Source organism: Crassostrea angulata, chromosome 5, assembly GCF_025612915.1.
Source record: "Crassostrea angulata isolate pt1a10 chromosome 5, ASM2561291v2, whole genome shotgun sequence".
Taxonomy (NCBI): Eukaryota; Metazoa; Mollusca; class Bivalvia; order Ostreida; family Ostreidae; genus Magallana; species Magallana angulata.
In genome coordinates, this window is record NC_069115.1 from 38259893 (window position 1) to 38270903 (window position 11011).

Sequence of the window (11011 nt, forward strand, 5' to 3'; positions counted from 1 at the left end):
ACATCAAGACACTACGTCACAAGAGGGCGATTTAAATATTTGTTTTCTTTTAAACTGTTTGTACATTTGGTAGTATATCGTCATGGCTAAATGGTTAAAGCATTGGGCTTTTAAAACGCAGGTTATGAGTCCGACTGGATCGAGCTTTAAAATTTGTTTAGTGAGTTAAATTTTTGAAAATGTAATTTTTCATCCAAAATCACTTATTTTTTACGCCTATTTGACTGATATACTTCTTATCCATTATGATATCTCTCAAAATCCAGTTAATTTCTTCTTGTTTGAGAAACTACCAGGTATTTAAGGTGAAGTGAGGTACCGTACGTAAATCTAATTTTAACTTGCTGCATGTGTACCTCGCTAATAGCATGAAAAGTAAACTTGTGTAAGAAATCTTTTGAAAGAATTTTACGTTTGAATCAAAAATTTTGAGCCAGTGATGCATTTTTCAAATAGAAAGTGGCATATGTTACAGAATTTTTCATACATTTCATATGTTGTCGGGCTCGGTCTTCTTTCACTCAGAATTTCCCGCCATTTTTGTCACGGAAGGAAGAAGAATTTATTTATTGATGACAGGTGGTCTGGCAATCTACAGACCTATGCTATTTATAATGTAGTCACTGACAGATTTTAAAATTTCAATGTATGTGAGGAAGCCGTGTTGTAATCAAGTAATCGAAACAGACAAAGCAATTTATAGCACATTAGCGCAATGAATTAGACCAAGGCCATAAAACCTCACATAACACGTGTATTTGTTTATTCGACCCTGACCTTTACCGAGAGACAAGTCCGGACTTGTTCACTCGTTCTCTCGTAACACGTTTTATGATGGGGCCCGTATAGATATAGAATATTGATTTATATTGCAATTGTCAATCGGTGTACATGTCCATACCTGCCATGAAGTCCACGTGTTATTGGTCCCTTCAAATTGAGCGAGATTTAAATCTTTAAAACCCAGGTAAGTTAATTGAATTATATATTTTACAATATTGTAAAATGAAAGTGAATCGAGAGGTATATATATTTAATTTTTTCTTCGTCTAAAATGTGGTATTGCAAATCACCTTTGACTGCACCCTAAAATTCATTGTGTTGTTAACAAAAAGTACGTTGTAATTTATACATAACATAAAATTTAATGAAATGTACTGATATCATAAATGTATAGATCTACAATTAAAGACAATTCGTTAAAAATGTATCCCAATATGATTATTCAATGCGTATTGCATGTATTTGAAGTAAGGATACAATTTAAATTTAACCCCCCCCCCTTTTCTGATTGGTGTGTGTTTCATCTATTATATAGTTTAATATTCTCTGTTTGATCTGGGAATTTTCTCTCTGAAAAAGGGGAATTTTAGGACCTATTTTAAGAGGGGAAAGGTACCATTTACCGGTAGAAAAAACAGCCTTGATAAATCCCTGAAACTACATATCTTCAAGATGCATATATAATTATAACCCCCCCCCCCTTCAAAAATATTTAAACAATTAAAAAAAAAAACAGAGGAGAGGTGGGATGGAGGGATGTAATATATCCGTATTGCTAACATTTCACTAGCACATGCACATTTTTTAACATTTTGAAATTCACTAATATTGTATTTGGCTAGGAGTCATAAAAAGACCTTTGATAGCAAAGCGGTCTTTTAAAATTTTTAATGAAATAAAATAATATTTAAAAAAAACTTCATTAATAATTTTCTTGTTGTCCTTTAGAATAGTAATTTACATGGAACAGTCGATGTTTAAAAAAATGTTTTAATAGGTTGATAAACAGACGTAAAAATCTTCAATTTAAAAAAAGAAATAATGTCTTTCTTTGTACATGTATTAACCAATGAAAAACCAGAGTTCATGGCCCAATTTGTCCACTCAAGTAGAACAGGTGCCTTTGTGACTAATAATAGATTTATATATAGAAATGATGCAATTATGATGAATATGAAGGTATATTCCTGAAGTGTTATCATTTGACTCATTTTTACAGCATTTCACATGGAGTTGTTAATAGCTGATACATGTGTAAATGATAATGTATTGATATGCATGTAGATGAGGCTTTTAAGTTTTAACATGACTTGAAGCTGGCCATAACAAAGCATCAAGGGATATTTCTGAACTTCTATTTAGTTGCGAAAAAAAAATGCCTTCAGGATTTCAGATGGTCATATCAATATGCCTGCGGACAGGGTGAGCTTGAATGTCATGTGCATGTTTCTGGGATTAAATAAAAATTCAATTAAAATTATATATGAAATTTGAGTAATGTGATGCATTTAATTTTAAAACCATGGTTTCTTTTTTCACTGAAGGTTGTTAGTTCTTATGAAAAGATAGGTTATTCACTTGTTTCCAAATTTATTTCTAAGTTTGGTTTTGATTTAGTTTAGTAATTATGATAATATACAGTGTTTAGTTCAAATCCAATAAGCGTGGATTTTTATTTAAAAATTGAAATGGAAAAGGTAACGTTATTTTGTAAGATTTTAATGTTGTTAAGAAACTATCTTTTCAGAAATATTAATGTGGAATTTATTGAATTTCTCATTTAGTATGTCCCAGGCCCAAAAAGTGGGATCCTCCCCTAAACTCGAGTCGGATCGAGGGCAGGTATGTACATGTATGAAACGCTTGACTGGGTCACTTAGAACAGGAAATATGTTTTATTTGAGATTAACTATTTTTGACGATGATGAAATCGCTCAAATCTTTAGTTTGCTCAAAAAATGTCCAAGATGCGCATGCGTCACATGATAAAAATGAATAGCTTTTTAGACCCGCGCATTTTGCGACCCATGCTGCGGTCATGGACTCTCATTACTGGCGTTTCTTGGCTCTTAAAAATGCTCGAAAGGTAAATTTGAATCACTAAACCCTATCTGTGGATCTTGTATTTGGAAATATGTTTATATAAATGTATATTTGATCTGAATGCATATAACCTTCATTTATTATAATTAAAATAAGTATGTGAATCTCTAAAATTAATATTCCAAATGAAGTTGTTTGATCCGGAGTTGTCATTTGACAGTACATAATCTTTTTAATGCTTACGTGATTTTTAGTTATCTTTTTCCTAATTTTGGGTTTTAAAATATTTCTTTGGAAGAAAGTTTCTAAAGATGAAATAAGATTATAAAATTATTTAAAAATAATTTTAAAATAATCTAATTCTATCTTTATGTTATGATCTTGAACCACAATGATCTTATTGGACACGTTAATCATTTGAATGGACATAGAAACAGTTATTTTTATAGTTTTTAATTCAACAACTTTCTCAAAATTAAATCGAAGAAATATGCTGTAAATATTTATAAACAATGTGAATTTTAAAGTTTTGCTATCATTATATAGCCTTTAAAGCCCCCTCACAAAAGCATTTGAACTTTAGGGAGGGAATGAAAACTGGGGGGTCTGTTGCATATTTTTAGTTAAGAAATTTGAATTTTGCAGAGGGGGGGGGGGGGTCCCCCCAACCCCCATCTAGATCTGCACATGAAATATTCCTCAAATATTGGATATTTAGCAATTTAAACAATAAAAATTGAAAGATTAAAATCAGTTAGGAGTTACCTAAAATGTGTATTGATGAAACTAATCAAATGCAACATTCAACAAGGTGAACCTAATGGTTTTTTTTCAAAGACTGAAAATAATAGTACAGAAAAACTGGAAGAGAGTGTGACCAGTACAGTATCAGAGACGGAGCAGACCGAGAGACAAAGAGCTCTGGTGAGGGCTGGTTCCAACAGAGCGTTGAACCACCCACCACAGACATCTGGTCCAGCGGCTGGCAGTAGCCCCTCCCACATGATTGTATCAGAAGAGATAACAGTTGGAGTACCACTGGTAAGATGTGGTTAACAATGTAAAAATCTTCTTTGATTCATTTGGACTTGCGTCCTGCCTAAAATGCACACAAAATACACTAACACATTTTCTCGATAAGAAATTCCAGAACATCGATTGTAATGCCCCTCTTCGAAGAAGGGAGGGCATATTGCTTTGCTGCTGTCTGTCGGTCGGTCGTCCACCAACAGTTTCCGTTCATTTTCTTTGCATAGGATAAACATATTGAAATGAAATTTGGTTTACAGGTTTATCATGATAGTATCTAGGTCAAGTTTGATATTGGGTATGATCGAGCAATTTTTGACATAGTTATGCGATATGGCCCTTGGACATAGAAAAATTTGAGTTATTTGCAGTTTCCGCTCATTTTTTTCCCAGAGGATGAACATATTGAAATGAAATTTGTTATACAGGTTTATCATGATAATATCTAGGTCAAGTTTGATTTTGGGTATGATAGAGCAATTTCCGACAGAGTTATGCCTCTTGGACTTGGAAAAATTCCAAATATTTGCAGTTTACGTTCATTTTCTTTGTGGATGTTTTCAAGGGAGGGAGACATAAGTGTTTCACAAACATCTCTTGTTTCTTTCTTAACCTACTAACTAAAAGCCTGAAATGTTCTGAATAGAAAAAAAACCCACAATACAAAAGCAGAAATTTCATTGGTCAACACTTAGTGATTTACCAATGAGATTCAATTATACATGACATTATTACAACAGGGAAATTGATGTCGATCATGAAGCATATGATGCAACCAATAAAATCAGATAAAATTACGGTACTCCCAAACCAGGATAGATTAACCAGAATTTATGAAAAAGTAGCAGTTAATCTGAAATTTATAAAAAGAAATAGCTTCATGCAGAAAGGAGTGCTAATCCAGAACATGAAATAAATGATATTGGTGATAAAGGAACAGAGAACCCTCCTAGTGACTCCACTTAGCCTGCCTTTGGTATGGTCATTTAGAATTTGAGTTTAAATAAATGTAGCTTGTTTGATAAGCGTGTTCTCTGTGGAATAAATTTAAAATATGGACACATTGTTTTGGGCTTTGGACTCATGGATATGATTAAGAGGGGTCCTCTGGACACATAAATACCATTTTCAAAATGAATTACTGAATATTTATCACAAATACATTGTCAAAGTGAATTGGAAGTCCCAGCTAATTTCTTTAATATGATCTTGAATTCCTGACTATCTCAAAGATTTTATATCTTGGTCCAGTTCAGTCAAGATTATAAAATAGGGATGTACATGTATGACTGTAATATGTATTATTGGAATGATTAGTTTTGGTTCAAAAGTTGTCAGTTGAAACCATTTGCAAATCATTTAAAATGGAAATTTGTTGAAAAATTGATTTTATTACTGGAACTGATTTGGTAGACTCCCCAAGAAATAAGAATTGTATCTGGACTCTCAAACGGCTTTGTTAAGTATGAGGTGAAATTTCATCTGAGTTTTGATTTTTTTTCTCTCCAATTTATAGTTCAGACCTAAAAAAGAGTTCCTGAAAATCCTAAAGAGTGGAGGGGCAGATTGTGATTTTTTGACAAAGAAAGAGGTAAACCATATTTCATAACAAAGAGGAATTAGAATGTTTTTGAGAATGTACTTTATTTTGCTGGATTATTTTGTGTAAAGGCTTTGATATTGAATAATGCATTTACTTAAATGCACGTGTTTATTCAAGTACATATAGGATATTTTAGTAGATGTGTCGCTTATTCAATGGGATAAGTCAATGATACCCTATTTTTACAGCGGATACTTTTTCAGAATTCAGATTTTCCACTATTACAATGAATATGTCAGTATGGCCCATATTTTTTCAAGCCTGAAGGGATTTTTATTTGGTAGATGTGTCACTATCTAAAGGAATATGTGTTCAGGAAGCGGTTATATAACCCTCATGACCCCCGAGAGGTCAACTGCGGGGAGGATGAGCTTGGTCGCGTCTTCAATGTCCAGAAATTCACCATATCAGAAGTTCTGTGAGTACTCATATTCAGGGTTGCCTCTAAAAATTGAAGTAGAAGGAAGAAACAAAAAAATAGAAGGGGGGTCTGGTGGGTCTAACTTATTAGTTTATAATAGCTAGATTGGGTTTGAAATGCAATAAAAGCCGGGTATTTATGTCATCATAGGCAGGGGAATTCCCTGCTTCCCGGGTCTTAGAGACAACCCTGTCATATTGCATTGATTCTTCACAAGAATAGATCTTGCAGACATCAAAGGTCATAGGTTAAAATTGTAAATAGAACTGATTAGGCATCAATTCTACCTCGATCTGTAAAACTTAATTGAAATGTTGTAATGAACAAATTTTGTTAAATATTTGTTTAAGTAAAATTTTCATTTGACACAGGACAATAACCATTCATCAAGGACGTATATTCTTAATGAGATACATATTTGCCATGTTCCCTTCCCAAAATATCAAGCGAGCCTTGACAGGTTTTTAGAACTCTGTTCAATCGTAGAACTAAGTATATTGTTTGTCAAATTAGATTATTTATTTTCACATGTTTATGTATAGAAATTGTTTTTGTCTTTTGGATAATTTTTTATTCATATGTTGTAAAATAATCTAGGTATAAAGAAAACAAACATGTATTTTTACCTAATCTTCAACCTTGGAAATGGGGCAAAAATGGGGTCTGCGGATTTTAAGAACTCCATTGTAATTATGATCAGATAAGGAGTAAAAAAGTACAATTAACAATTCTAGAGTAATTTTGGAAATTGTATTTTAAAGGTTTTTTATCAATATCTTTATGATCATGATAATGATAGTAGATAATAGATATAAGATATTTAAAATGACCTACGAAATCATGTCCTGCGTAATATAGGGGAGATTTGCAGTTGCTGCCTTTTAGTATAAAAGTCCCTGCAATTCATGTTAGAATTAAGAAAGATTTAATTTCATCTTTGTTAGAATTAAGAAAGATTTAATTTTATTTGTGGTAAAGTTCTTAATTCTTTATTTTAACCTGTTGATTAGACACCTGATTCACAAAAACTGTAACCAGCTGCCCGACTCTCAACTGAAGAAAACTCAGATCTTGGTAGCGCGACCTGTGGGTAGGAGCCATCAGGGGACTGGTGCTGCCACCTCCACACAAATCACTCATGTTTCAGGGGAGGTAAGTCTGAGCTGTATTGCTCCCAAAGTCCCAACAGTCACCTATGAATGATTTCTGTCACAGTGGTTATTTTGTTGCTGAGCAGATCCAAGAAATTTTTTTAAAATTGCTCATTGAAGTAAAATAAGTGGAAAAAACATGGTAGAGCCATGAACTCAAAATGTATGTATATCCTTGAAAATGTGCATTTTACTAAATCTATCAAATTTGACAAAACTAATGCTCACAAATATAAATGGAACCCATGTAAATGCATTGAATATTGGATATTAGTTTGATAAATCTAAATTTAGAAAGGATTTTAAGTGTATAAATGTTTAAAGGTCATTAATGACAAGGAGTTGTAGTTTCATTATCAAGGAATGTAGCCTTGTGGTGTGTATAGACCTGTGCCTCCCATTGAAGTCTTTATTCAGAAAAGGAATTTAAGCATATTCTATAAGGTTTATTGACAATCAATGAGGAGAGTTCCTTTCATTATCAGGGGTTTAGCCCAGTGGTTTGTATAGGCCTGTGTCACCCGACCTCTGTCATTGCAAGCACTGTCAGCTCATCCAGCTCAAGCGGTGCTTCCTCAGTCCAGTCCACGTCTAACTCACCCCTGAGGACCTCCAGGGAGGCAGGGGATAGTAGGCAGCCCAGGCGCCGCTCAAAACGACGGCCGAGGCCAAAACGGAGAAAGGCTGAGAGAACTGGAACAGGTATTGTACTCTCGTTATAATACTGTGATGCTGTGCATACATGCTTGTTGTCATATATTGCTCAACTAAAAGTGAAGAATTTTTATATCGGTGAAAATATATTGATGCATGGTGTTATTTTAAAATTTTTAGATCAGAATCAGCCAAGTACGTCAGGCGCTAGTGGCTCTGTTCCTCCACACAGTAGTCAGGTATGCTGATAGTTAAGTACAGTAAAACACGGTTATGGCAAACACTCTTATAATTAATTAATGCAAAGTGGTTTTCATTCCTCTTGACTTTATTATTTGTTGTAAACTTGATGAATATAATGAACTATGCTTATAACGAAGCCCAATCGCCCATCCCTGGCACTTTGTTATAAGTGTCTTGTACTTTATTATGATAAAATAAAAATATATATAACATATCAAGATCAATATCAATACCAGTACTTTTGTTGATAATTATAAGTGAATTAATCCAGTATACTTCCTCATAACAGCAGGAAGGTTCCTCCAGTAAGCCTGAGGATTCATCTGACGACCTTTGGTTTCTGGAGGAGGAAGGGCCGCAGGAATCGGATACATTCTCCATTGAGTATGAACTGGAGGATTCAGAGCCCACGGATATCTTATCCGAGTCTTCATCAGTCATCTCAGGGCAGGTAAGTTCAACGAGTTGATGTAAACTTTTTTCGACGCTGATTTCATGTAACCATATGAGTTGGTGTAATTCATGGATTAGGATCAGGGGTGTGACAAAATTAATATGCCATAAACTGAGTAAGGACTTCCAGTGATTCTATGGTGTTTTGTGTTTACTACCCCACTGATTTATTCAATTCTTTGAAATTTAATGCCAAGGATAAACTTGCAAAACAATTTGTTTGTATTGAAGTGTACTAGAGATTAGAACCATTTTTAACAAGACCTTGGACTTTTAGTAGTGCATAACTATCTATTTCTCGCATCAAAACAGGTTAAAAATGACGATGGTTTTGTGTGAAATACATATGTATGCATAATGTGTAGTCTTAGATCAAAAACCAGACAAATCTTGTTGATTTTAAAGAGCCATTGCTGTGTGCAGCAATAGGGTTGGATACCGGTACACGGTACCAATACCGTACCGAATACTTGCTTTAAAAATACCGGTAAAATACCGTTTCATTTAATACCGGTACTAATAACGGTATTTCTGTATCTTTGAAACCTTTTTATACAATTAAAATGATTTTAAAAAACGATTACAGACTCGCTAAAATCGAATTCTCCGCGCATTAAAAGGATAGGCTAATTAACGAAATATGAGCTTTCCCGTTCTTAGTACGATCCTTGATTCGACTGCCAATACTATAATAAGTCAATACATAAATTAAAAAAAATACGTTATTGTAAATATATTATATACTATCTTTATAAATTATAACACTGAAAGATCAAAAACACCTTTATTGAAAAAAAAATAACTATCATTCTCATTATTGAGGTCTAGTACCGTATCATTAAAAATACCGTATCATTTCAAAAATACCGGTATGGTATCGTACCGTTTCATCCTTAACGGTATCCAACCCTATGCAGCAATGAAAAGACAGTCCTTCATCACATTGCTGCTTGACACGTGCACAACTACCCAAAGTCCAAGCTCCTGTTAAAATGGCTCTAATAGATGGATAAATTTACATGTGTAAAAATTCAAATCATTATTTCCACAGGGTGTAATTGTGGTGTGTTCAGACAGTGATGTGGAATTTTGGGCGGATGAGAGCGACACCGAGTGGAACGAAGCAGTAAGTACAGTATATAGACGGATTTACATGACTGTATTTTAAAAGTTAAAATCTCTTCAGTATATGGTTTTTTTTTGAAGATACAAAAAATTAAGTTTCAAATTATATCATTTTAATTTGTAGAATCGAAAGCTCTTAACGTAGAAGAGAATGACAGTTTTTGTGTACTTTGTGTTGCAAGAGTGATAAATATTGGCATTGCTGTGAAATACTAAATTCCAGTCAAACAGCACAATTAATTGCTTTAAGATTTATTGAGCCAGACTAAATTTTTTAACATAATACATATAGTTCTTATAAACTGGTAAAGAACAATTTTTAAATATTAAAACATGCTGAATGATTCTCAGTACTTTGATTTTTCATTTCAGGACCACTGGGCGTGCGAGTGTGGGACTAAGAACAAACCCCCACAGCGCCATTGTATCTACTGTTGGAAGATCCGGCCCGGCTGGCTGGCAGAGAAGAGAAAGCGGTCATTGTCCAGCGAGGACACAGACTCCAGTAAGAAGGTGAAGGACGACTTTGACTCGGGGGTGTGTCTGTCCAGTCAGGACACCACGCCCTCGCAAACCATGGAACTCCACGAGCTGGGGACACGGCGATCCCTGCTGAACTACCGCAGCCAGTCCCCGGTACAGAAGGGGCCGGAGGACCCGTGTGTTATTTGTTTAAAGAGACCCAAAACAGGCAGCATCATCCACGGATCCACGGGACATCAAGTGTGTTGTTACCCGTGTGCCAAGCGCCTCAAGAGGAGGAAGGGAAAATGTCCCGTGTGTCGGCGGAAAATTAAAGACGTTATACGGAACTATGTTCTATAATGAAAAAGGAAAGTGCTCGTGCACCTTGCCATTTTGCTTAATATGCAAGAAATCATTCATGATTTAATCAATTTTTTTGTTTGATGATAAATAATCTTTATAATTTATGTAGGATTTGATTTACATGATCAAAGAATTTTGTTTTTGTGTTTTGGTTTGTGTAAATTGTTTGGTTTGTGTATATTTTGTTAATTATTAGTTACGTCTTTGTTAGTTATTCAAGTGCTATTTTATATGTAATATATATGTGTACATACAATTCAATTTCAATTTTATTTATTGATAACACCATCATACATTGGTATATACTGTAGTCATGAATACAACAAATAATTAACATGCATAAAACATACGACTGCTACATAGATTTGACATTTTTATGAAAGTATTTGGAAAGTGCAATTCAAATAAATATTTTTTTTGAAATTTTCAATTATGTTAGTTGTGTACATATTGTATTGTGGGAAGATTTCCTTGTGCTCTTCTATTTAAATCATCAATAGAGATTGCAATTCCAAATTCAAGATCTTTGGTTTACCTGTTTGCTAGTTCCATGCCTTATTAAAGGTAGCATATAGTGTAAATGTGCTAATACCTATATTATTAGATTTTCAGTAAGATTCCATTACCGGTACTTAAATTTTTGGGAAATATAATATTAGATCACTTGCATTATATGAC

The 11011-nt window shown here is 33.9% G+C and overlaps 1 protein-coding gene across 3 annotated transcripts; it reads left to right on the top strand.

Annotated features, from left to right (window-relative positions):
* The first annotated feature begins 557 nt into the window (after window positions 1-557).
* LOC128183295 (E3 ubiquitin-protein ligase Mdm2-like) lies at window positions 558-10545 on the top strand. 3 transcript variants are annotated; one of them, XM_052852247.1, is made up of 12 exons: window positions 558-967; window positions 2003-2205; window positions 2568-2625; window positions 3664-3867; window positions 5372-5446; window positions 5743-5876; window positions 6890-7031; window positions 7516-7732; window positions 7865-7923; window positions 8220-8378; window positions 9432-9506; window positions 9878-10545. In XM_052852247.1, the coding sequence occupies exons 2-12, from the start codon at window positions 2159-2161 to the stop codon at window positions 10328-10330; spliced, it is 1623 nt and encodes a 540-aa protein (XP_052708207.1). In that variant the 5' UTR covers window positions 558-967; window positions 2003-2158; the 3' UTR covers window positions 10331-10545. The 3 variants fall into 3 exon arrangements, with proteins under 3 accessions (XP_052708207.1, XP_052708206.1, XP_052708208.1); XM_052852246.1 differs by having other exon boundaries at window positions 560-967; window positions 8217-8378; XM_052852248.1 differs by lacking the exon at window positions 2003-2205 and having other exon boundaries at window positions 561-967; window positions 8217-8378.
* The last annotated feature ends 466 nt before the right edge of the window (window positions 10546-11011 follow it).

What these genes read in the sequence shown, in the direction of transcription:
- LOC128183295 (XM_052852246.1), top strand. Translation starts at nt 2,159, where the DNA reads ATGCCTTCAGGATTTCAGATGGTCATATCAATATGCCTGCGGACAGG. An exon ending in CATCAGTCATCTCAGGGCAG is followed by an intron (nt 8,379 to 9,431) that starts GTAAGTTCAACG and finishes TTATTTCCACAG; the next exon opens with GGTGTAATTGTGGTGTGTTC. An exon ending in ACACCGAGTGGAACGAAGCA is followed by an intron (nt 9,507 to 9,877) that starts GTAAGTACAGTA and finishes TTTTCATTTCAG; the next exon opens with GACCACTGGGCGTGCGAGTG.